Source organism: Passer domesticus, chromosome 1 (assembly GCF_036417665.1).
Source record: "Passer domesticus isolate bPasDom1 chromosome 1, bPasDom1.hap1, whole genome shotgun sequence".
Classification (NCBI taxonomy): domain Eukaryota; kingdom Metazoa; phylum Chordata; class Aves; order Passeriformes; family Passeridae; genus Passer; species Passer domesticus.
The window spans coordinates 3,048,453-3,076,096 of NC_087474.1; the positions used below are offsets into that span (position 1 = coordinate 3,048,453).

At 38.7% G+C, this 27,644-nt stretch overlaps 1 protein-coding gene across 1 annotated transcript in view; it reads right to left on the reverse strand.

Moving 5' to 3' along the window:
* Positions 1 to 27,644, reverse strand: part of MINDY4 (MINDY lysine 48 deubiquitinase 4) — a 76,557-nt gene that overhangs the window by 25,917 nt on the left and 22,996 nt on the right. The window contains exons 8-15 of the mRNA XM_064421545.1: positions 23,994 to 24,052; positions 23,557 to 23,666; positions 22,472 to 22,588; positions 18,945 to 19,033; positions 15,230 to 15,331; positions 14,197 to 14,260; positions 13,140 to 13,205; positions 12,775 to 12,842 (exon numbers count right to left, since the gene is read on the reverse strand). Of these exons, the coding sequence (XP_064277615.1) occupies positions 12,775 to 12,842; positions 13,140 to 13,205; positions 14,197 to 14,260; positions 15,230 to 15,331; positions 18,945 to 19,033; positions 22,472 to 22,588; positions 23,557 to 23,666; positions 23,994 to 24,052 (675 nt within the window). The remainder of the gene's footprint in view (positions 1 to 12,774; positions 12,843 to 13,139; positions 13,206 to 14,196; positions 14,261 to 15,229; positions 15,332 to 18,944; positions 19,034 to 22,471; positions 22,589 to 23,556; positions 23,667 to 23,993; positions 24,053 to 27,644) is intronic.

A 27,644-nucleotide genomic window follows, 5' to 3' on the forward strand; every position in this document is an offset into this window, starting at 1 on the left:
GAAACTGTAATGTCATAATAAACCTTAGCAGTGATGGTCCATTGATAAAATACACTCCAGTGATCTGCATGGACTCAATAAGGTTTTTAAAGTATATAAATACAAACCCAAATATAAATTTTTCAGCATTGGAATCTCCAATATAACATAACTAACTTTTCCTTAGCAAAAAATAAGTGAAAAAAATGTTTTTCATTTGCTTCACATATATTTACTCTCAATTTACTTCCAGGAAAATTCTTGACAAGTCTTCAATGGAGAATAATTAAATATTGAATACAAAAGTCCCATACAAACTGTAATAGGGATAATCCCAGACTATCACAATATGAGTCAGTTCAGACCATAGGTATCACGTGGCTTGATAACAAAATGAAATACTATAAAAGAGAAATAATATAAAATAATAAAATAGTATAGAAGAAAAAAGAGTGAATTTCAGTAAGTGTTGGCTGGTTCACAGTCCTGAACTTTGAGGCGAAGCTGCCACAGAAAATTGGTGACCTCACTTTGTTCATGGCAACAGACAGTCACATTAACAAACACACAATTACAAGTCTACTCCCAAAATAGATTTGGGGCTGGCACGGAGAAAAAACTCATCTTCAAGCATAATGATTTCAAATAATTACAATGGGGATATGGAAAATGACAGGATGGGTGACTGCCTTATTGTATAAATGTTCCAGAATTATTTTTTTTTTAATACTGGCACATGGCAAAGGTTTTAAATGAATGTTCAAAGAAGAAGGAAAGAACCTCCCTAAAAACCAAAAAATAAAATATTGGGATAAGTTTGGGATTCAGACCAGGGAAAGCAAGGAAGTCACTTTATTCTTTATTTATCACTTTGGCCACACACCTGCTAATTTCACAAAGTTCTTAAAATGGTCTGAGGTACTCATGCAGGTTAATTCATCAGCTCTGCTGCTCCACTGTGCTGACAGAATATGGGAAGTATTTATATTTCACAGGGACAGATCTGATGGGAAAAATGATTAATCTATTGGCATGTTCAATCCACTATTTCATTTTTTAAAAGAAATTATTTTACTGACTGAATGCAATGTGTTCCTGAGTGCAACAGAACAAGCAAAGATATTAAATCTGTATCTGTCTCACTACATTGACCCTGAATAATCTGAATGTGTGAAAGTAACCTGCTAAAATTTGGTCAAAATCCAATCATTTATTTGTTACTGCTACATTTTGTAGTAGAATCATACTTAATTCTTCCACACCTCTGCATTCTTTTAATCAATGTCCTTTATTTCCCTAAAATAAAAAAAAATACTTTCTGAAATGCTTTGATTCTCTAAAGAAAAGGGAAAAGGGAAAAAACATGGTTGGAAAGATGAAAAAATTGATTAATCACTTCAGGGCAAGGTTCATATCACTGATTTTTATATCTAAAGACGAACACATAGACAATCACTCTGGAATTCTTTAAATTTGTGTACATGGAAAGAAACTGGTACATCCTGAAGGAAATTTAGGTGACCATGCTCAGGTAATTTGCAAAGTAGAGGAAGAAACTTCAGGAAGATTCCTTTTCTCCATCTGATGAACACAGGAAAAGGAGCCTGCCACAACCTGGCCATGGCCATCAAACTGCTAAATACCAAGGACTGGAGGGATAAATCACAAATATTCTGGCACTGAAGAAAGACTGAGTATTTTTTAATTTTTTTAGATGAAAAGCTGAGAAGTGAGAAATAAGGTTGATCGAGAAATAAAAACACCCTGAAGCCATTCTTTGAAGAAGACTCCTCAACTGGACAAACCAATTAAAAGCTCAATTTCTTTAAGTTAACTTACTACAGATTTTAGCTCAACAGAATCTGAGCATTTAGATATTATAGGGTCAGAGGAATTTCTGATGGTCAGAAGGAAGGAGAGTTAAAAATCTGGAGCAATTTTCCTGTGGGAAGAGGCTGCAGAGACCAGGATCATTTCACTCCAGCAGGACACAACTGGTGGACTCCAAGGTAAGGCAAGGATTAAAGAACATTTCCTCACTACTTTTCAAAACTTGAATTCCACACCACTCCTTAAACTTAATGGGTAATTCAAGGAAAAAAATTAAAAAAGGAAAAGCCTTTTAACAAAACATATTTCTGCAGTGGGGAGCTCATTGCCACAGGGGCTGTGGAGGCCAAAAGGATTAAAGGGTTTAGAGAAAATTTGTGGAGGGCAGGTTTCATCAAGGGCTAATAAACTCAGTGACCTGGGCACAACTGGCAGCTTGGGAAATCCTGGGATTACCACTGGAAACATGGAGAATATTCCAGCAGAATGATCCTTCACTGCATTTCTTAAAGAGTTTCCTGTCTTTTCCCTATCAAACACAAGCTACCAGGCTTGCAGAACCTTTCCTTGATCCTATAGGAGCAGTCCTATGGAACCAAGGGGCAGCTAAACCCACAAATCTCAGGTTGTCCCCAGAATATTCCATGTTTATATCAGCCCTTGTGTGGATTACAACCAGAATAAAGCAGAATTGTGGAGAGGGAGAAGAGAAGATGATGTTCTCTGCATGTGGCAGGTAAAACCCAGCCATCCCAGTTACTCTCTTTCACAGAAATTCAAATTTCTTGGTTGTTTTCTCAGCTTTCCATGCTCTTCTCAGTGGTAGCTCAGGCCCCTGGAATCTGGTCACACTCTGATGAGGTTTACTGATGCACTTTCTCTCTGTACTAACACTGATCTTTAAATTAAATCTGTGCCTTTCTTGTTTATTGACAACCACCACTATCCCTGTTTTTAGGAAATAGTTATGTCCCACCTCAAATTTTGCTTTTTTTAAGGCTAGAAAACATAAAACCTTCTGTTCTTTTGGATTTCTTCTTTGATAAAACATTCCTTCTTCCCTGGTCTGTGCTTTTCCTACACTTCCCCCGGATTTAATGTGTGAACCCAGCCTGCCATGGGGTTTCTCTAAGGACACATCAGTGCCTTGCACAATCCATTAACATTTCTACACCTCCTAAAACTATTCTGATACACCCTCAGAGCAGATCCAAGTCTATTTTTTAATGCTGGCTCAGAGGCGCTGTGTGCTCTGCTGCTCCTCATCCTGCCATTCACAGCTGATGAACCCACCCAGGACAGCAGTGAGCAGGCTCTGTTTACAAAACCTCGCACTTTCTGTAGTGAAAATAAATTCCTTTTTTATTGCCCTCATCAGGAGGCTGAGCCAAATCTTTTTTACAGCACGATTTGCTCTCTGTATTGACAGGGCCTTTCAGCTTTTCAGTCATCAGGTCACTTCAGCAGCACACCACTCCCTTTTTCCATCTCAGTGTCCCACATGTTATTAAAAAAAAAAAAAAAGAGGGGGGGAATATAGCTCCTCCAGAACTTTGCACTAATATTTACACTAAAAATTTTGAAATCAAATCAAATCAAATTTGGCCCCTTACCTTCCTGAAACACCCTTGGAATCCCAAGAATTAGAGCTCCTGGGTTCTGTGAAATTGAATTGGATTTTTTTTTAAATACACAGGAAGGAATCAGTCTAAAACTTTTAAAAAGTTTTTCCCTGTCAGCCCTGTGTATAAGAATCAAACCTTTTGATGCAATACTAATTCTGGTAGCCTTTCTATAGTAATGCCCCCCCTGCATCTGCCATCAGGAATGTTTTAATTCATAAAGATCAAGTCTGAGCCTTTTAATGGCTGGAGTTTTTTAACTAAAAGACTATTTTTAAATAGGTATGAATGTGATAATTTTTGATAATAATTGTATTAATCACAATACTTTTCAATGTGGGCAGTGATTAAGTAGTAAGACCATTAAAAGAGTGGTTTTGGTGGAAAGGAAAAGGGGGAGATGTTGGGGTACACAAAGCAGAGAGTTCTTTGGACCTTATTAGCATAAAAGATTTGGTAAGAGGATGCTTTGGCAAGAGTAAACAGAACTTTGAGAATTAAATCAAGATTGCAAGAAATCAAATCAGGCTGATTTACTGGAAAAAAGACAATTACATCAGACTTCTGCAAGCAGGAGATGTTTAAAATGTGTAAGTTTGTTTGTGTGACCTTTAACCCAATCATTGCAGTAAACATCACTAGCCTTCCTAAAACAGTATATAAGCATTTGTAGTCCAGAATAAAATCAGATTCTCTGACCATCACACGAGTCCCCACCTCCCTCTCCATCACTGATATTAATGTGGGGAATAAAACATCTTTTATGCCAGACTGATCATTGACAAACTCCATCAGTCACCTTGCCCATCATGCTAACAACTTTTCTGAGTCTCTTTCCTCATCACCTTTAGAATTCTTAAAATATGTGTTATTTTCACATTAGTAAATGATTTTTCATTTGACATATCAAATAAAAATCTCTTATTAGGTCCCCATTAACTAACTTTTTTTTTTGTTTAATTTAACTAACAATTCTCCATTTCCTCCTGTAACTGCAAGTCAAGTTACTCTATATTTAAATAAGGCATGACAAGGGTAAGCTTTTAGGATCAGGTCCATTCATAAAGTCTGGCAAAGCAAGAGAAAGCTTGAAAGTGCTGAATAAATTTAGGAATTAGGTTTATTTTTTCCTTCCCATTGTGTAGCCATCACCACTTTTTCAGGTTAAATTCCACCTGCCACAAATTGGATGCAGTTATTATGCATGGACTTCAACCAGCCATGCTGGCTTTGCACCATGCTGCTCTCCTTACTGAAAGGCAGAATATCAGTTTAGACTTGGAGCATTCTTTACATTATTCCTGATATCAGGCACCTCCACTCTTCACAGAAACCTCACATCTTTTCCTGATATCTTTGTATTAATATGATAAGGAAATCATTTGTTGTTTCATTTCCTCACATCTGACCTCACCTGAACCACATTTTTTCTCCATTTTCCAACACCAGGACTCAGACCACTGATGACAGAGAAGGTTGCTGCTCACCACAACTTTGTCATTCCTCTGCACTATTTCAAGAAGTCAGAAAACTCCCCAGAGAATGAGCTAATAATCTTCTCTTTCTTCAGTTCCTCAGCTTTTTGATTTATCCTGATCAGTTCCACAAGGAGCTGGATGTGTCAGGGGAGCAATCTGTTTTTATTCCCACAAGTGACCTTCCTGCTGCACATCCACACCACATTTGCTGTCACTCAGCCTTAGTCCTCCATTCTGTTCTGTGAACCCAGCTAGTGACACAGCTGAAATTCCTGAATTTCCTTACCAGGGAAACAAGAGTCACATGTCTCAATTATCGGGCAAACTCCACGTTTTCCCCATTTATTATTTTTGGCACTGTTTCCCAGTTCCCCAATCCCTCACCTATCAAGATAACGAACACAACCAGTGTAAAAAACATCTTTGTCTTCTTGATTCTGCCCTTTTTTTTCTCAGTTCAGTCTCATTTACTGATTTTTCTTTACCACTAACCTTTGTTCCCTGTCCTCCAGTGCAGCAAACACCCTCAAACCTAATCCAGCCTTTCCTCTTCTTTCCCTTTGTGGTCACATTTCCACTTGGGTCACATTCCTTATTTATAATGTTAAATAGCTTCCTTATATTCACATTTTATTTGGCAAATCCTACACATTTCTCTAGAGTGAGACCCTACTCTCCTTTCCTTTATTTTGTCTTCCAAACCCCCTCTTCCCACCACCTTTTGTTGCTGGGTCCCCTCTCTCTCAAGCATTATTAGAAAGTGACATTTCACACATCAATCTATGCCATTTTTGAAACCACAGAGTTTCAAATCTTGGTCTCACATCCTCCCACAAATATTGCTAAGGCTGTCACTGATTATCCCTGTATTCTTGCCACTTTTTTGTGAAGGAAAAACATTAAATTCCTTCAAGCAAACTCCCTTCTTTATTACTTTAAGCAGCTGCATTCATTATTCTGCATTTATTAATTGATTAATGTTGCCAGCAACTCTTGCCCAGTGAACATTTTGGCTACAAGGGCCTCTGCCCAATTCCCACAACAGAACCTCAAAGGCAGGGAAGATCCTGAAAATGAGGAATTGCATGCAACCCATCGAGCAGGAGGCACAGAAGTTCACTCACCCCAGCAAAAAAGGGCTCAATTCTTCCCCACCAAGGTCTGGATCCCACAAAATCCCTCCTATTTGCTCCTCCTCCTGTTCCTGGTAAATCTAACCTGTTCTCCTCATGTTGCAAAATCACAAATGGCTCTTGGGGAGCTATGAGATTCTCAAATGCATTTTTAAAATATTTTTTTTTGTGTCCAGCTCCTTGTTTTTTAGCACTGTAACATAATTGGCAGCTGTTTCCCCTCAAAACCAGCAGCTTCCCTGTGTTTTTCAAACACCAAAAGCTGTAGAAAACCACGATGACATCAATTTATATTACATAACTGCAAGCCCTGAGTGCAAACTGCTCCCAGACACAACTTCCCCCTGCTGCTGCTCTCCCAGGCACCCTCAAGAGGAGGGGAAACTACCTTTGAAAAGGTTTTCCCAGAAAACTGGCTCACAGGAAAATCTACTTCCATCAAGAGCTGAGAGTGCCCCAAGTGATGGGAACCTCCATGAGAAGCTGGAATTGGAATTTTCCCCCTGGCCCAGTCAAGAGGATATTTCACAGAAAGCTTTTCTTCAGCATCAGGAGAGAAGGTGAATTTCAGGGGAACTTCAAATTAGAGATTGGCTCTGGCACAGGAAAAGGTGTCAGCAAAGGAAAGTGGATTGAGGGTGGGGGACCCTTTGTTCCACCCACAGCTCATGAGCCAGCAGAGCATCACTTTCCTTTTCCAAGTCCTGCATGACTGAAAGAGATTTAAAGTCCAGTAATGTGTCAGAATTGGGGTTATTTTACAGTAAATGATACAGAAAGGATACAGAAAAAAATGGTTACTGCAGTAATGATCATTTCCTGCTACTAAAAATAATAAGTAGGATAGAAATAGAATAAAAACTAATAAAATAAAAACTTCTCTTGATGAGTAAGGCAGACAGAACTGTTAAAATTACAAAAAAGAAAAAAGTAAAAATAGTTTGCCAATGGACCAGAAGAGGAAGATTCTTGTAGGATTGCTTGCAACCAGATAAATGATTACAGAGGGAAACCCAAGATGACAAACAGATATATTTAACCATGGTAACGGGCATAACAATGGGCAGCATTTAACATGATTTGGTGTTTCTACATGTTTTTATTTCAAAGATGGATTAGAATGACAGATAAAGGAGATTTTACTTCTCCAGTTAGGTAAAACAGTACCACAGGAATGAAGAGTAATGCACAGAACAACATCATTTAAATAATTTGATTCCCTCAAGTGAAAACTGTTCATTAATAGATTTCGGAGAATGAGGTGAATTGGTAAGAATCAAGGACAGAGTTATTGGGTGTGAGAAATCCTACACTGATGAGTAGTCATAATGTGATTTATTTGATTTAATAGCAACTAGCTTTTGAAATAAATAAATTAAATAAAGAAACGCACAAAAATACCAACTCCAAACAACCAAAATTCCCAATGCCAAAATGGGAACAGCACAAACAACTCTGAAACAGGTCTGAACACCCTTCTCTGAAGCAGTGAGGGCTACAGAAATGCAGTTAATAGAGCTGTGGGATCACAGCAAGGAAGAAGATGTTGACGTGTATTTTCCAAGGTTTATGAGCAGCCAACCTTAATGAAGTACACAGCCTCCTCCTGACTTGCAAAATCAGTCTCCTTTTTTATTTTTCCCACAACTAAAGCCATTGTTTTACTTATTCTCACAGCAACACCTCAGAAAAAAAACATGGAAAGGACACCCGGTGGCCAATCCTGACTGGAGAGTGACACGTGACCCTCTACCAGTAACTGATAAAATATCCCCAGGTCAACAAAAACGATGCAAACAGAGGCATTTTGATTTGTGAGCAGCACAATGAGCCTGTGCTTCAGATCAGGCTCGGTGCATTGTCTCCAGGTAGCCTGAAAATGGCAATACACTGGTTTTCCACCCAAGGAATTTTCTTGTCCCATGTGTTCTTTGCTCTCCTGGGTTCCAGTAATGATGATTTTATGCAGTAAGTTATTGTGGAGGAGGTTTTACAGTGACTTCTGTGAGCCAGAGAGAAGCTGGATAAGAGGATCCATGTTAACCCCTGAAAGAATTTTCTACCAAGGTCCTTGACACAGAAACTAAGAAAGAAAGGAGGATAAATAACAGAAACCTGCAACTGCTTGTTCCAATGAGCACTTTTTTTGTTTCTAGTGACCAAAAGTATAAAATGTAAACTTAGGGGTTTTTTAAGAATGTAAAAAAAGCATGCATGCTAGAATAAAAAAAAATTTGAAGTCTTCTGGAAATGGAGTGTGTTGTTTTGCATTGTCTTAACAATAACAACAGGTTATTGCAGTGATTAGGAAAAATGTGGGAACAGGGCTGGTGAGGAGTTGGAATGTAAAGAAAGCTGAGGATCCTGTGAGTGCATCCAAAGGAGCCACATCCCACTCCAGGAATGGCTTTGCATGAGTAAACACAGCAAGGAAGGGACCAGGAGTTGGGGAGGATGAGGGAAAGCTGTGCTGCAGCCCCAGGGCAGGCTGGAAATTCACTGATGTTGGAACCCTGGATGCTGTGAATTTTAAATTTTCTGTGCTTAAAGGCACAGACCCACAAGAGAACACTGCATTTGACCTGAGGCTGTGGAGAAGGCTTCCAAAATTGATTAACAGCACTGGGATTACAAACGTGCTGTTAGTTAGAAGTGTGCCATATCACAGGGTGGAAAACTTAAGAGTTTGGGGTTTTAGAATATAGAAATAAATATGAAGTGAGATAGAAGTTTTAGGGCAGAGGCAAGTTGTTATTTTTTACATTCTTCTTCCTTCTTCTTCATGGGTTTGGGTGATGTTTTGTGATTGGGCAGAAAAGTCCACATTGCAGGCTTCGAGGGATCAGTTATTGAGTCAAACAAGAAAATAATCTATGTCATTTCTTAATTAGATAGTTTAGTCTTAAAAGAGCTTAAAACAAAAGATAGCCATTTTGTGATCATAAATCCACACAGTCAGACTGTAGGGATCACTTCAGCTGGCATTAAAACCATTCCTGAATATTCACAACTTTCCTGCACTCCGTGGTGAGGCTCAGTGGGGGCTTCCAGCCCAACCTTTGAGCTCATTCTCTTTCCCATGCATGGAAAATATCCTGTAACTCTTATGAGCATGAAGATCCCAGCACACACCTTGCACACTCAGAAAGATTAGTCCCTTGAGCAGCTATAATATGACTTTTTCAAAAAAATTTTTTGCTGGTTGTTTTAAAAAAACCCAACAAATTAAAATTAAAAAAACAGGTAACAATTGTTAGGAACCAGAATTCCTTCCTGTACCAGAAGCAACAACGCGTTCTCAGCAACTTCCTCAGGAATTCTCACTCCTCTCTGGCCATTTGTTATCAGCTCAGGCAGTGATGATCATTAGTGCTCAGAGCATGAAAAACTCATTACCCAAAATCTACAAAGCAGCACAAACTCCTGCATTTCCTGGCATGCGTCCCCCTGAAATAAAAATGCTTCAGATTGCCAGTGATCTTAGAACAACTGCCCAGCAGACCTGGCTGGAAGCTGGAATTTCCATTTGCAGGGGAAGATCTGTAACAATGTAAAAATTATGGAGCTGGACCAAAAAAGCAGCAAAAGCTGCAGGAAACATCAAGGCAGAACACAAAAATGGGGGACATGGGGATAACATCAAGGCCAGGGGGTTCAGGGATGCTGGAGCTTGCACCTTCCATTAATTGCTCTAAATTTATTTGAACCTCTTGATACTTTTGGCCTCCTCATCTCCCAGTACCAAAAGTAATTTATGCTGTGGAAAAAAATTAGAATTATGCTTGTTTTAACATCAAAGCCTGAGTGCTACTCTGAGAGCACCCAAGATTTTGGACTCTGAGGAACAATATATTTAACCTTGTCATGAGTGCCTGAATTTTTATTACTTCCAAGTTATTCCTCTTTGTTGGTGAAGAAAAAAGATTATTTTTTTTTATCTGTGCAAATTAAAGGGAAACTTTGTTTTTGTTGTTTTTTTCTTCCACTTTATGCTATGTGACTTTATTTGCCTGGAGAGACAGGACTACATGCAAGATACAATATGGAAAATCATATATTTATATTAATCCATTAATGTGTTTTTATTCTGTTCTCAACTGTCAACACCTGATTTATCTCTTGTCTATCACAGAAAATTAAACTGATGTGTTCAGATAATAAAATTTCTAGTGCTGGTGCTAGAATTTCTCTTTATTTTTTTATAACAGCCTATTTAAAGCCCATCACTAGGTGAGTACAGTTGTAAGAGTGTTTTTGTCATGCATAATGCTCTGCATTATTAACATTTAATCTCCCATTTTTCATTGACATGTCACTAAAAAGCAGATTTCATTTCACAGTTTGGTATTTACAGTGTAAAATGTCTTTATGAGTAGGTTCTTTAGATTTTCTCACTTTATGGGGGAGATAACCAAGCACTTCCAGAGATTATTTATGTCATTCTAAGTTAGACATCCAAAATAAGTCAAATTAATCATGACTTCTTTTTTTTTTTCTTTTTTGGAGTTTAAAGGCCTAAATGCAAATATTTACATAGAAAGTAAATAAATCATTGAATCCTGGAATGGTTTGGGCTGGAAGGGACCTTAAATTCCATCCAGTGCCACCCCTGCCATGGGCAGGAACACCTTCCACCATCCTAGGGTGCTCCAGCCTGGCCTTGGACACTTCCAGGGATGGGGAGTCCACAACCTCTCTGGGAAATAAAGATCATTAAGACAGATAATTACACCCAAAATAGGAAAAATCTAACTGCTGTCAACTCCTCAACTAAAATTAAATAATCCTTTTTTCTTTTCAGTGCAATATGCACACAAAAATCCAAACAACTGAAACTTCCATGGAGTTTTCTGTTGTAAAAACCTGCTGATTTTTCTGTCAAATAAAACCAAAAACCAAAAATTGGGGCAGAACAATCCCAGGGAGATCTATTACTGGCTGAAATTCCATTATCTAAACCAACTCTTGTTTGTCTTCAGCTGTTCATCCAGAACTATGCCAGTTATGTAAATAATTGCTTACCATGCTGGTAACACTCTCTGAATGGTACATATTTCTTGAGGATATCAGCACTGAGTTATTTGTCTTGATATTTTTAATATCCTAAGAGAAGCAAGGTGACATAGGCAGCTAAATCGATTGCTGAAGATTACATAAACAAAATTCAGCTTGCACTTCTAAAAAAAAATTGTGCAAAGGTCTAAAACCACCTTCCATTGTGTTTAAAAACAGAAAAATTCCTATTTATTGTAAAAAAAAAAGGTACCAATGCAGTGTCTTACACAGTACAAGCTAGAGGAGAAACAGTACTTTAAAATGAAGTTTTGTGAGAAAATCATGGCAATTCCTCAAAACAGAACTGCACTTCATAAACCCTTCTGAAATTCTGGATCAGATCTGTAAAAATATTTAGGTAGTTTAAAATGCAAACAGGCACCCAAAGGAATTGTCATGTTCACTTTAGGCACAGCTCCCCCAAATAAAAACACAGATGATTGATTGGCCTTGTCATAATCCAGCTGGTAGGAACTGGGAGGTGATGAGGGAGAATATATCCTTGCTTAAATGATTAAAGAAAATTTATCATTTTACAGCAAGCAAAGCAGTGCAGACAGCAGCAATTATGAACCTACAGATCATTACTTGCACAAGTGACTTTACTAATCTGAACCTCTCTGTCGTAACCAGCTCAGAAAAATGAGAATAAATGGCATGTGCCCTGAAATCATCACATAATTTGTGTTAAAGTACAAAAGTGGAGCCAAGCCAAGGGCTGTGGTGTTACTATAAGCAAAGGAAAGGAAGAAATTACAATAAAACAAAAAAAACCTCAATCTGCAAACCCTTGCTGGGATCCCAGCAGGTGAGCAACTGATTGTGGATCTCAAATTTGGACTAAGTTGCTGGTTTTTGCCAAGACAATGCAGAGCTGCAAGAAATCAAAGCTCCCATAAATCAGCCTCGTGCTGCTTTCAAGTGCAGCTGCTCTCTCCCTGTCACTTGTTTATTGCAGACTGGCAGGGAGCAGCTTCCCCTTGCTCCTGGGGCTTTTCACAGCAGTGAAAATTTGACTTTATATCCTGACCCACTGACACTCACAGCAGCACAGAAACACCTTCAGCCTGTGTAAAAACTCAGTTAAATGCCACTGTGCCTGGGCAAGCCTCAGGGAGTTTTTAAGGAGGTTATGAGCACTTCCCATGAGTTAGAGTCAGAATATCCATGACAGTAATAAACTGACAGCAGATCTGTCATGCATTCCTTACAGCTACCTAAAAATGAGCTGCCTCACCCATTTTATCCTGGATTTTCCTTTTATCACTGACAGAGACTGGGGAAGTCATCACAGGTTATTCCCCCCTACCTAAGATACCAGAATTATATGAAATAAATAACCCTTTAAATAAGTCTTGCTTGAGCTGTCAAGGTAAAGAGAACAAAAAAACATCTTCAGAATGATTCCTAATGTTTAATGGTTAGATGGAGCATTTGATGTCAGATGTGGTGGACTGACCACTACAATATATATATATAAAATTATACACACACACAAGTGTGTGTATACGACAAGAAAAGCCAAGATTAGGTGTTTAAATCTGCACAACCCCCCATATTTATCAGAGCAAACACCAGGACAGATTAAAAAGGCCAGAGATTGAAGCACACCGTGGATTTTTCTCCTTTTCCCAGCTCACTTTGCAGTTTATGAAACAAGGCTAGAGAGGCACTCACAGGTTGATGGATCTGGATAAGATGACAGACACAGTCAGGAGGATGCAGCCATAGGGACCAATTTCAAACTGGAAAAGAAAAGGTGTGTTAGTTTGGTGTTATTTTGCTTGTTTGTCTAGGATTTTTGGTGCTATTTTGTTTGTTGTGTATAATTTTTTTTTCCCAATTCTACAGAAATGCAAATGGAACTGAAGGAACTGCTGTGATTTATGCTAAAGCTGAATTTGTTGCTGTGTTTGTTAAAAGGCAAAACATGTCCATGGAGTGGCAGAAACAGTCCAGAACACATTGTGTGAGAGCAATACACACAAAGGCTGGCAGCTGAACCACAATTTGTTTAATTAATATATAATTAAACAGAATACCTGGTGAATATTCTGCTGCAGAAATACAATCAAGTCCTCGTATCTTGTAGCACTGTGAAGTATTAGCTGGGAAGAAATTAAAGGAAAAAAGGTGGCTTAAAAAACAGCAACTCCTGAAAGTTGAAATGAAGCAGCCAAAACTTTCAAACTGCCTGGAAAGATCTGAACTAACAAAAAGAAATAAAGATCTAATGAAATCTAACTCTTACTGTTGTCGCTTTTCATAGAATTACACCTCAAAACCTGATATATTCTGAATTTTTCAATGCTGCTTTTTGATGATTTTTAAGTTTCTTGAACAGACGCTTTGATTCAATTTTAAGCACTGTCTATGCAATGAAAAACAATCCCTAGGACAGAGGAATACTGCAGCTTTAGAAGACACAGGATGGGCATGAGGCTCAGGGGTTTGTACCTTTGTGGTGAGGCATTTACCGCACTCAGAGAATAGGAGTATTCCTATTTAACATGAAATCCAGGAGAGCTCACAGATCCAGGCCCTCACTTCAATATTCTTTGCCTGTTTTTCCATCCTCAGATTTTCTGAGACATCCATTCCCCCATTTAGGAGGCCAAAAACATTTCCTGCAACCACTGAAGCCTGGCTGGAGGCAGCGCTGCTTGCAAAGCCATCAGAGAGCCTGGGATGGAAACAAGGCATAACTGGAAAGTGTTCTGCCACTTGGAGCTTCTGGAGGGGGGAAAAAAGGCAAAGAATTCTGTGTAAGACAAGAAGAAAATAGAGCCTTTTCATGCTCATGGTCAATTGGAGGGGCCCACGTTCATTTTTACTGTGTGCCATTAAAAGCAGGCAGAGTTTTTAGCTTTGGAAGGTAAATAAAGATTTTAAAAAAGGATTCCAGAGAGCCCAACTGCCCACAGCCACTGGGACAACTCAGAGCCAGGCAGGCTATGGGATTTTATTTCCTCTTGGGTTTTGGATCATAACTAATCTGATTTTAAAACGTTAGGAGAGCAACAGAAATCAGATTCATTGAAGTGAAACAGGGAAAGCAAGAAAGAGGATCTGGAGCATGGGAGTCACACAGAGCCTTACAGTTTCTAGGATTCCATCTGCCTTGTATTTCCCTGTGGGAGTGAACTGCTGTCTTCCTGATGGCCTGAAGGGGATATTCAGACAAAATTCATGTTAAAAGGAAGAAAATGGCATTCAAGAGAAATCAACACGTTATATCAGCTGAATGATGTGCCAAAGATTTGCATTATTATTATTTGTAATGACTTTTTAAAAAAAGATTTCTTGTGAATAAGTTTATATTGCAAATCAAACTTCTACCAGTAAAACACTTTATTTTTGCTGTGCTCTCTCAGTCTAACATGAATTACAAATTTCTCCGTACAGAAAGACAATAAATATAAGATGTTAATGACAGTTTTTATTGAAAAATATTTTTAGAGTAATGACATTCAAACAAGCAGAAGAACATATGTAAAATATCACAGAGGAAGCAGCTTTGAGATATAAAATATGTGAAATATCATTTGAAATGTCTTTGAATTTGCTGCTTCTATTTCAGATTTATGAAGGATTTCTGTGTCCCAAAGCCTCTCTGTTATTTTGCAACTATTTTAGTTGATCTAATAAAGGAAATTAATTATGACCACAAAATCTGACTCACTTAAAAATGTCCTTTAGGTTCCAGTGCAGCCAAAGCTAGGGATCTAAAAGTTGGATGGTTTGTGTACAAGCAGCCTAATTGCATTGCACAAACCAAGCAGGCAAACTCAGCAAAAGGAGCTTAATTCCAGCCATAATGGAATATCCTGCAATACAGCAGCAGAATGCTGCATCTGGAAGAATAATTCTTAATAAGAAGATTTTGGAGGATCCCTACAATCAATTAAATCCAATCCAGGATCTTTCACAGCAACTTCAAAATGTTTTGTCTATTCTGTCCCAGCTGCTGGAGCAGCAGAAATTACATTATTTGTACATTATTGCTCCTTAGGCTGTTTTAGGTGGTATAAAATGCAGCTTACAAAGCATTTCTATTGTAAATTAGGTAGATTTGGGACAGATAGAGGTGCAAGGGCAGTGTACAGTGACTGAAAGTGCTTCTCCTACTCACAGTGCCACCAGGGCTTTCTCGTGGCCCCCCGCACGCCACAGAATGTCAGCGAGAGCCAGGGAGAGGCACTTGGTCCTGTGAGCTTCTGAGGGCTGGAGACAACTGCAGTCCAGGAAATAAAGGAGAGAGAAAGCAGCAAAATGTCAGGGAAAACAGATTCAGGGCAGGTTTGTCCTTAAAAGAACAAAAGCATCTTTAGAGAGAGTTTTATGATGGTTAATAACATGGCTCCATCAATAAAATCTTTATTTAGGTGACTCAGCTCTTCCACAGCTGAGAAGGAGACAACCTGGATGGCCAAAAATGCTGTGAGTTGGAGAGGCAGCTGGCATTGTCACTGGGGAGACATTCCAGGGGTGAAGGTAGAGCTGAACCCCACCTTTCCCTGGGAATGAGAGACCATGAGAGCACCCAGGGCACACCCTGGGCTGAGGCTGCTCAGCACCTGCAGAGGGAGAGGCCACCGATGTCACCACTGGGCTTTTTGGAACCATTCTCTGAGGATAAACCTCATTTCAGGCATCTAAGAAAGTGCTTTGGACCTTGGAGAAAATCAGACCCAGTGAAGGGAGCTGTAGGGAGAAAAACTCTCTTCAGATTGCTGCAGAACAAACTGGGCACACTGGGTGGGTTTCTTGTCAAGTCAGAAGGAAAACAGGCATTGGAAGGACATTAATTCACCAAAGTCAAGTGTTAACAGCTCTGTGCTGCTGTTTTTTGGGGGATCTCCATGAGTTTATGTTGCTCCTAATGAGGGTTATAAATAATTGTAAACTTGCCATGTCTGTGTGTTCTGTGACACTGCTCCTGTCACACAGGTGAACTTAAGTGATGAAATTCACATTCTGCACTTCCAGGAGATCATTACTTAAGGCAGTGTCTGATTTATGAGGAATTATTAAAATAAAATCGGTTTTAGCATTAAAAGCAATGGATGAAAATGAGGAGAAGAGTAAATAAGGTATGATCAACAGCAGGAAGTGGTTAAGCACAGATTTGCTATCACACCCTGATCTCCTAAAAGAAAGAGCTCTCTTCCACAGAATGTATTTTTAATTACTTGGACAAAAAGGCAGGTAAATGCTTCAGGGAACAATATCATATTGGCAAATAATAGACAAGAGAAGCTACTTCATCTTTAAATCTGTAATAACACTTTCAATATTCTCCAACAGGATTATGTTTTAAATTTGATTTTTAGTTTCTAAAGGCATTCATACTTCATTTCTTTCTCAAGTTTTTACTTCTTAACCCTTTTAAACAAATCTACACCATGATGTTTTTACCCACTACTAAACTTTCTCCTAAGTACTATCGGCACTAAAAGCTGCTCGCATTTTTTTTAAGATAATGTGTGCCCCAAAGTCAAGACCTAAAACATTTTAGGACCAGGAGGCTGAAAGTCCCAGAGTGGAGAACTGGCAGATTTGAGAATAAACCCAATATCCATGAGACTGAAGAAATGGCCAAAAACCCCATGCCCCTGGGAAGAACATAACTGGAGTTTTCTCTAGAGGTTACAAGAATGGCAGTCTTTGAAATTCAGATTTTATCAGTTTTTGAGTGTTACCAGCATGGGAGATGAGGACAAAACCTGTTCCCACTGTTTGAGTAAAAGATCTAATAATTCAAAAGACTAAACAAGAAACACCAAAGATCAAAAAATTAAACAGACTTTCAAGTTCAATGTCTCCCTTGAAAATAATGTTAATTTAGAAAATGTTTCCCTCTCTGAAGGATGTGAGATATGGGAAATAATTGGTGAGAGTTTTCAAGTTAAATAAAAAATTATAATCACAACTTTTTCTTATCTCTGCCTGTGTTCCAATACAGACACCCAGAAATTAATGGGAATCACAAGTAATTTCTGTGTCTGAGAGAGGAGGCAGAGGAAGAAGGAGACATGATAATTATTTCTTGAGTGTTGAAGAAGCCTGAAATCAAACACTTCCTGTGAAGTGGTAGATAATTTGAAAATCCAGGTTAGAGTTAGAAAGGAATATTTATCCTCTCATTTGAAGCTCTGAGACTTCCCTTTCCTTCTGCCTGCTGAAAGCTTCTGCCCATGGCAAACGCTACATAAAAAAGTATGCTTATCTCACAAATAAAAACCAAAAATCTTTTAAAACCATGTGGATAATAAAGGGGAAAACAGGAGAGGAAAATTCTGCCAAGTAAACAGGATTTGTTGGAGATGGCACAAGTTGGGACATCCAGTTTGAAGAACCTGGCCTCCATCCACTTATTTGGGTGCCACAAAATTTTATTTCATGTATGATCTCTGAACCATGCTGCAAGAGGGAAATTCTCATCTCTGTTTTCACTAAGGATGACCTGAGACACAAAGGGACCAAGGAGCAGATGATCAAAGGCTGTCCTCAAAGCTGAAAGCAATTCTTGGTTTTCACAGCCAGAAATAATTCTTCTGTGGAGATCCCTGGTCATAAAATCTAAGTATGCACTGAGTTCCCTGTAAGAAATTTTCTGAGGTTTTTCTTTTATGTAGACAAGAACCTTGAAAAATCTGCCCTCATTATAATCTGAATTAGAATCTTAAAGTTTTGCAGGATAATTTCTGTCACTTCCCATCCTGGATGCTGAAGAAAAATAATGATCCTCTACAGGTACCTGTTTCTTTCCAATATTGATGAAAAATGGCCCAAACAATGAATTTACATTAAGGGTAAGGCAGGCAGCACTAAGGAATATCAACACATACCACAGCATTTTCCTACACACATCCAAACAGAAAAATGGGTATTTAAGGCCAAAATTTAATACAAGAGGAACATTTTTATATTGTAAGGTAATGAAGGATCTCAGCATGAAAGCTTCTCTTCAGACTAAATCAAAGTCAGACTAATGGAGGTCGCAAATAAAAGAAGGTGGTGGCAGCATAAACCCTTTTTTAAAATTTTCCCTATTAAACATTTTGTTCCTTTAAGGCACAGGGAGGCTTTGTGGAATTAGTCTTTTGTAAAGGACTTAAAGTCTTATTGAAAACAAGAGGCAAATACATGAAAACTGGTAACAAAGTAATTTTTGAGGCATTATTTTCCATAATTTAATTCAGTAACCCATGTTCCTTTAGCAACGTGACAAGTACATCATTATTATAGCAGCCCAAGCAATTTCCTTGTCAGCAGCAACACCTAACAAAATTCCTTTAAAGCAAGTAGAAAATATACAGAATATAAATTCAAATTCCATTAAGGAGTCTAAACAGAAATGATCAAAAGCAGTTACAAGAAAAAAAAAAATCATTACAACTTTAATTTTTCAACCCTGTTGAGATTCTTAAGTGTCGAACACTGGATGAACTTCATGGTTTTTCAAACCTTGATTACTTTTTTGTTTGAAATCCAATTTCCATGAGGACCTCGAGGCTAAATAATTTTCATTGGCCTCAATTCAAGCTGTTTGGTTTTTGTAGAGGTTCTTGGGTTAATCACAAGCAATTACACAAATAAGACACCAACTTGTACATTCCTACAGTTCCATGGGAAGCAAACACAAGTAAATCAGAAGCTGCTTTCTTTCTCTGTCTCTCTCTGAAGCAAAAAAAAGTTCAGTAAGTTCAAACTCAAAAGGCTCCTGAGTGGCTGCAGCAGAGAAATAAAATTAATAATAACAATAAAATTGTTATTTCTAATAAAATTATATAATTTTTTTTTTTACTTCTGTAAGCAAAATCCCTGAAGTTTCACTGCCTTACCGGGTGTCTTTGTTCCTGTTGATGTCTGCAAAGATCAGCTGCTGCAGGACACAGGCTTGGACAGCAGCCAGAACCCCACATGGGCCACCCTGGGGGAAAACGGGACACTCCATCAGCAAAAAACTGCTGGATGCTGGGGAAAACCCCTGGGAGCTCCCACCCAGCCCAAAGCCATCCTTTCATCCCTCTCTCTCCAGGCAGGGCTTTACAGTGCTCTCTGTGGCTCCGGGGTTTTGTGCAACCCAATGAAAATCAGGGTTTTTAAGTGTTTTTGTGGTTCTTGCCTATTTTTCCTGGAAAGAGCAAGACATCTATAATGTCAAAAGAAATGTGGGCTTTTGTTAAAATCTGGGTTACATGAACTAAAAACCTCCTGAACCCTACTGAGCTGCAGTTTAATTTTCAGAGAGAAATCAAATCTGAGTGTTTTCCAAGGGCTGAAAACAAGCCTTGCTCTTGTACCTCCCCTCAGCAACCTCCTGTTCCCACCTGCAGCACTAAACAAAGGTTTCAGGTCTCAGTACAGCACCTCAGATCCTCCCTCTCTCCCTCTCACTGGGGAAGAGAAAGAAAACCAAGAAAGTCTGAATCCTTCAAATTATCAGTCTCAGAGGAAAAAAAATCACAATAACGAAAAATGCCATATTAACTTTCAATTTTATGGATTCTCAGATTCTCCCTCTCTCTGTCTCATTGGGGAAGAGAAAGAAAACCAAGAAAGTTTGAATCCTTCCAATTATCAGTCTCAGAGTAAAAAAAAAAAATCACAATACCAAGAAATGCCATATTAACTTCCAATTTTATGGATTCATAGCTGGTTTTGGGCTACATGCAGGACACAAGGCTGACATCACAGACTCCACAATGCCACCCACCAAACTCCTCTCAAACCCTGCAGAAGAAGGGGAAGGGCAGCCAGCCCTGCTGTTTTCACACAATGGGATTTAAAGATCAGTTTAATTCTCTGATTGTCCTAAGTGCAGCACCAAGGGAAGGGGACCTGTAGGTAAATGCAATATGGAAATTAGAATAGCTTAGATACTGACATCGCCTCATTTCTCATTTGTATTATACATACTCTGCCCCTCTAGATTTATTTAAATAACTGATGAGTGAATAATCTGAAATATAGCAAGGAAAAAAAGCAAGGTCTGTGTCAGTCTATCAGGGAGAGTCTCCTAGTCAAAAAAGAAATGACAGGATTTATTCTAAATATCTACTTATAGCACCACAAAAGCTTAACATAAGAAAGAAATGAACAATTGTTCAGCTGAATTGAATTTTGGAAGTGAGGAGGAAATATATGAACGAGCTGAAACAGGCACAATCTAAGCAGAACACCATTCCTGCACTGGAATTCATGGTGGGGAATTTAATGGCTGGAAGTGATGAGATATCCTTTCTGCAGGCTGGAAACACCAAAGTAACATTTACTGTGGGCCAGTGACCACCACTGCCATGGCTCCTTTTGGAGTTCAAATGAAGATTTAATATATTCTTTTTCACTAGGCTTTGTGAGATAAGCAGCTTTCTTCTGAGATCACCAACTTAATGAAATGTTTAACTAGACGAGGTAAGTTAATTAAACATCTTAATGACATGTTTATTAGCCATTGTCCTTGCCTCAAAGCCTCTCTTCCTCTCATTTCTGTATAAAGGTCTACTTCTCCCAGGCCAGATAAAGATTTTCTGCATCAGCACAGAGGCTTTAACGAGTGTTTTGGAAAAAGGAGCCTACAAGTGTTTATTGAATTCCACAGAACCCTCCTCCTGAGGGGAGAAACCTCGTGTGGACACCCCAGGAGCAGGAGCACAGCCCCAGGGCTGGCACAAAAGCATCACAAAGCTGGGGAGGATCCGTTCTTCCAAGGGATCTGGTGGATTTTTGTGGAGGAGGTTTTGCAGCAGCTTCTGTAAGCCAGAGAAGTTTGATGGGAGGAGCCATGTTTGTCCCTGAAAGTGTTCCCTGCAAAGGTCCTTGCCATGGAAACCAGGAAAGAGAGAAGGATAAATAAGAGAAACCTGTAATGAACACTTTGTCTCTTCTAACTAATGAGTAAACTTAGGAGTTTTGTAAGAATGTATAAAAAGCATGCATGCAATAATAAAAAGGGTTTGAAGCCTTCTGAAAATGGAGTGTTGTTTTGTATGGTCTCCATCTCAACCATCTCCAAAATCTCTCAAGATTTTGGAGGCATCTCCATGACCCGGTGGCACGGGGGTGATCCCTGAGCTGAGCTGTGAAACCAGGTGAGCAACACAGAGCAGAGAGGGGTGAAGCTCTGTCTGGGATCCAGGTGCTCAGGCTGGGCTGAAAGGGAGAGTTCAGAGGAATCACTGGATCAGAGAGCACCAAAAAATCTCTCTGGACTGGTGTAGTGGTTTTGGTTTGCCAATTTTAGATTTCCTGGCCAATGCACCAATGAGTGTGGTGGGTTTAGTGCTGGCCAAGAACCAGTGCACTCACTAGAATGTGCTAGAATGTACTTATTTCCTGCTGTGAGGTAGGATTAGGAGAAAGGCAAAGCAGGCTCAAAACTCTGAAAGGGTATAAAGAAAAATTTATGAACAGTGACCAAAAGAAAGAGTATTAAGAATCAGAACAAAACTTTTAGGACATTTCCCCTAAAAATTCTTCTTTCTTACTGACAATGTAAAGAGACAAAACTTAAAATTTTCAGTTTACCAGCTCTAGAATAGTCTTTCTTTAGTTCACTTAGGGAGAGAAGTCTTTCTTGTTAATGTTCTGTGATGCAAGACTAGCACAACTGGGCAGGTGCTGGCCAGGCTGGCCCAAGTCATGGCACGGTGGTTTTACCAGCTGTGGTCACACAGGGACCTGCTGGACATTCCAGACCTGTCCACCTGCTGGACAATCCAGATGTGTACCCCTGCTGGACATTCCAGATGTGTCCCCCTGCTGGACTTTGCCAGAGAATTAATTAAAACCTCGTTGTAGGGAGGAGCTGGGATCTCGTGGCTGCAGGAGAGGTGAGCTCACCAGCAGTGCCACTGTCCCAGGGAGGCAGCAAGGTGTTTGTTCCTTTTATTTTAGGAATGAACCTCATCACCTGACCCCAGTATCTGCAGCAAGTAAAAATGTCCATGTCATTTCCAGGCAACTCTTGCTGCATCTCATTTTGAGTCAGATCAAGCTGCATCTTTAATTTGTTTGGCCCCACATGTCATTTTTCTCTTACACTCCACCCTCAGTTGATGCTCTTTTATTCTTTTACCACCACTAGCTTTCAGCTGCAGTGGCTCCTCCTCCTCCCTGTGAATAATTCCCCATCACACACACACACACACACACATTTGCACACTTTCTGCAGCTTTTTTCACATTTTCCTCCATCCATCTCAAGTGTCCCATCACAACTTGACAAGGTGACAACATCCACTGGTCATCACAGTTTAAAGAAAGAGAAAAGTCTTTAGAAAAGCAATTTTTTTCACTGCTGAAACACACAGCCTTTGTAAAGTCAGTGTAAAAAGCAAAGATCACTGTTAGGAAGGAATTTACAATACCTTTTTCTGCACAATGCCATATTTTAGCTGTGGGATATTGTTAAATGTAAAACTCTGGATTTTCCATTCTTCACTGAAGCAACAAAGACTGGAGCCAAACAGAAGATTTTTTAATTCCTGTAAAAGAAAGAAAAAAATTTTCTCATTTAAAAAATAAATCAAAAATACAGAAATTTGTAGAAAAGAAAGGAGGAGTGTGGAAGGGTAATGACTAACTGTACAACCATCCTCTTCTGTTTTATCCATACTGTAAATAGCAACACCCCAATGAAAAGGAGCAATATTTTCCTTTTCCTGCCATATTCCTTCCACTCGTAATGCTGGGAGCTGCTCAGCACTGGAAAATATTTATGTCTAATGTCTGGGGCAGGGTTTCCCATGAAAGCATCCCAGTGCATTGCCTGAAATTTAACAGCTGGAAGAGCAACCAGTGGTGACATGAGGGAGAAAAGGACCCTGTACAAGATAAATGCTAATTAAATGTTTGATTTCTGTATTTCAGGTGGTGCAAATCCAGAAAAACTGCAGACCATGGCCAGCAATAGCCACAGTGAATAAATTGCACTAATGTTAAAGCAGAGCTCAGGAAATAAAAATAAAACTACTCAGGGCTGGTAGAGTTACTCTAAGCTCATTGATCTAGAAATTAAATTGGAAGATACCCTCGTTATTTGGTCTGGGTATTTTTCTACTCTGTTTGAATGGGAAGGAAAAGTATTTAATAATTTCATCTCTGCTCAAAATAGGGGAGATAAGCAAGGCAGAAACAGTGAGAGGGGAATAATAAACCTCTGTCAGTTGAAAGGATTGGAGAATAAACACATGAATAACTGACTAGGGGCATCAGAAATAATACAAGCTTAATTAATTAAAGCTATTATCTGTGCTTCAAGTGGGCTGATGCATGAGGGTATTTTTCTGAATTTAGGCATCCCTAAATTACTCTGTCACCTGGACAAGGAATAGACTCAGGAATACAGCACATGTTCAAAAATACAACACAGAGCAACCTACTGCAGCTTTGGCTAAAGAAATTCAAATAACAGCCTCACAAATCTATTTACTTTTACCATAATTACTCTTACTTTTGCAAGAGAAATATCAATTGCCTTTGATACTATTTGAAGCATATACAGTGTTGAAAGATCTGAGGTTTTATTGACTTCTCCAGTTGTCTCTTCATCCTCAACATCAACTGAAAGAAAAAAATAATCAAGTGTTGGATGGAAAGAATTGTTTTCCCCAGCACACCCAGTGCTAGGGGCTCATCACCATGAAAATTAACATTTATTGTCTTTATAAAAAGAAAAATAGTTTTAGCCAGAAAGGGCAGATAAAAACACATGAGCCAGCCTTTGTCTGATTATTTCTTAATGATTTGTCTATTTAGCAAATGCAATTGCTCTAAATCAATTAAGAGTTACAAAAGAAGCCACTCCTATGTATTTATTTGGCTACAGCTGCTCTGAACAATACAAAAGATGGCAAAAGCCAAACTGAACTGAAACTTGACATAACTTACCCAAATCTAAGACTTCTTTCATCTGGTCTTCTTTACAGCCAGTGAATGTTGGAGACTTCCTACATAAAAAAAAAATCAAGAAACTAATGACAAAATGTTCATTTTAAATGAGAAAAGGTGTTTGAATAAACAAGAAGAAATAGGGAGAATTCCCACACAAGGCTATAACTTTTACATGTGTGTGTGCTTTTATTTTAATAATAAATTTAAAATTTAATTAATACATATTTTATTTATTTTGTATAAAATAAATATATGGTGTAAGAAAGAAATGGTCTTAGAGAAAAGTCTTTTTCAGTGGAAGAAAGCTGCACTCCAGGAGTTTGTCAGGAAAATCAGCCAGCACAGAGCCCTGTGTTTGATTTGGGATTTCAGTCCTGTTCTGGCACTAATCTCATTTCATTTGTGTGATATGACAGATCAGATCATAAAATAAAAATTAAATCCCTGACATGGATCAGTGTCAGACTCAAATTAGTCATTAAACTATTTGAAATATCCAAATAATAAATGTGGTAATAGGTCTTAGACTGGCTCCTTTACCAGGGTGTATTTTTAATCCATTAAGAGGGATCAGTTGTTCAACTCCTCTTGTGATTTAATTGTATATTACACAATTAATAGCTTAAAATCCTTATGAATAACTGCTAAAAGGACTAAGCATTTAAACCTGGCTGTGAAGTCAAAGCTGAAATAAAACATTTGATTTTTGGAAATGAAATGGGTTTTATTCTTCCTGTTGAAATCACACCAAAAGAAATTCAGAATCAAGGAAAACTTTTGAATAACCGTTTCTAAAAATGGCAAAAATTAACTTTTTATTTCTTTTTTTCCCAAAAAAGCAATACTGTATCATTGGCTTTTGCTTTGGAAAAAAAGGAATTGCACTGACAATCCTTTCAAAAATAGAATGGAATAGTTTCCTCAGACACATTCTTTGTATGCACGATATTACAGCAACAACTGCTGTCATGTCACATACTTTCCATGAGCTTAATTTCCTTTTCAGAGTATGAAATAATAAAACCAGAACACAGACATATCACACTCAGGATTTGCCCAGTTTAAAGGCATTTTGGCAGCTTTCTCACAGATAGCATTTGATACTATAAGAACAGAAACACTTCTCTTTTTAGCTATAAATAAGTTAAAGGACGGAGGCAATGAAATGTGGGTGGCCCTGATTCAGGCCAGACAGAATGGAAATGAATCACCCACATTCTAGGAACTTCAGGTAAAAATAAATGGGAGGCCCAGCAGGTCAATAAAAATAAGAGGACTGTGAGCAAATTTGTGTAGTGGCACAAGCAGCCCTGAGCTCCCACTGAGTATTACTGTATTTTTATGTGATACAGAATTGAGTAGAGTTGATTGTGATGTATTTTACAACACAGTCAGTGTTTCCTGACATGAATTTCAGCTGAGATTCCCTTCCCGTAGCTGCTTGCTACTATTTTCCTCTCTCCTGGTCAAGGGAAGGGTCTTAATGACAATTAATTCACCAATAAAATACTTTTAGCCAAGTCATGTCACTCAGGCATAACCAAAGGCCATTTTTGTTTTGTCTGAGATTGCACACTATTCTCTCTACTTTCCTAGTGCCTCTTCCCAGTCAATCAATTTCTATCTAAATTTGCAAGAGTTTTTTAACGCCTTCCAAGGCCAGGATGGACAGGGCTTGGATCAAGCTGGTCTAGTGGGAGGTGTACCTGCACATGGCAGGATGATCTTAAGGTCCTTTCCAACAAAACCATTCTGTGATTTTGTGATTCTGTGGATCTGTGTATCTGTGATTCTGTCATTCTGTGATTTTGTAATTCTGTGATTCTGTGGATCTGTGAATCTGTGATTCTGTGATCCTGACACTTAATGCAGCACTACAGTTTCCATTTCTAAATTAAAATACAGCCACCCATGGTACAATTCACACGTGGCTCTCCTGGCACCAGTTTTTGTGGTGCTAATTCTCTCTGGAAAGTCTAAAAGATGCTGGTTCTACACCCATTCCAGGAAGAACCAAGCCCGGGATGCAAAGTGCTTGGAATTGTCAAGGCTGAGAATTCCCATCAAGCTGAGGAAAGCGCTGACATCCAAGATTAATGTTGGGTGTTTTCTGCCTAAGTGGGGTATTTTTGCAGGTGGAGGTTCCCCTCCTTGAGGGGAACTTGTGTTTCTCAAAACAGCCAGGACATTTATTGCAATTTCCATTTCAGCACAGGGCTGCTGTTCCAGGAAAATTTATTGTAGGTGTAAAACCAATTGGTTGGAACACTTAGGGAAGGGGGAAGTCATCCATCATGGCAGGAAAATGGGACAGGAAGAAAATATGTTTCATTCTAAACATACTATACAGTACTTTCTCTAAATATTTGAACATTCCTCTCTGGCCTCCAAGCAGTGCAGGAAAATGGATTTACAGAGAAGAGTTGAACTCACAGAGACGGAGCTCCTTGGCACAATAATGGATGTGCATTCCACCATTTCCTATTTACACCAACACTCACAAGAGGTCAAATAAACAAAGGGGCCTAAAAATTAAACATTGGTGGCTTTAAGGTGACTGTGGTGGTAAAACCCATTTTCATTGCCAGATCACAACAGCTTTTCTACTGGACCTAGAATAGGCAGATGTATCTGATATTCTTGGAATAGTGAATAAAATCTGCAGAGTAGATAATTTAAAAATAGCCTCTATTGCTGTTTGCAAAAGGGTAAAAAAGGCCATTCTGTATAGTGCAGTTTGTCACTGCTTTGGGGCACAAATAAAAAGTCAGAATTATTAAAAGAAATTGTAAAGATGCAAAGGACATGATCACAATCAATATTTTTCTACAGGAAAAAGGTCTTGTCATGAGAATTTAATATAAATTCTATCATGCTGGCAAGACTGGTTGACAAAGGTAACAGAGGCTCATGCACTTAATTTCCCCTAATTTCCTTTTTAGTGAAGACCTGCATCTGATTTGACTTGAACATTTGCAATACGAAAAATTAACTGGTGAAGAGATGACAGATAGATTTGTGAACACTGACAGATGTAAAACAGGTAAATGAGAAACTTGGCATTGAAAGGGTAATTTCTAATAGAAGTGGTCACTTCTGATAGAAATAGATTCCCTCACACATGAGTCTGCATTTCTCCTGCTGAATTTTACTGTAACGATGTGAAATCTTTGTTGGGAAGGTTTGTATATAAAAAAGAATTACTATAATCACAGGTTGAGCTACAAGGTGGTTTGAAGTACCTGATAGCTTGGGCTCACCTGAACAGAAAGCTCATCCATAGGCTGTGAATAAATATTTATCTCCTGCTACAAAATCAGAATTCTAATAAAAACTGAGATGCTTTGTTCCTACTGTTCTCCACCAGAGATTTTGAGTGTGAAATTCCCACTGGAATTTCCAAGGAGCTCAGTGTGAGCTCACCATTATGTTCATCAGCTTTAAACTGATGGCAGCAAAATAAACAAGAACCAGTAATTTTTTTTTTTAAAAAAGTGTCACTAAATAAAAATGCACAGCACCCACAAAACACTACATAAGGCACAGAAAAAGGTTCCCAGATTTTGGCACTCAACCAATTCACATCACTGTAGATTAATCCAAATCCCTGCTCTGTTCACCATCCATGAAGTGCTCACTCTGTCTGGT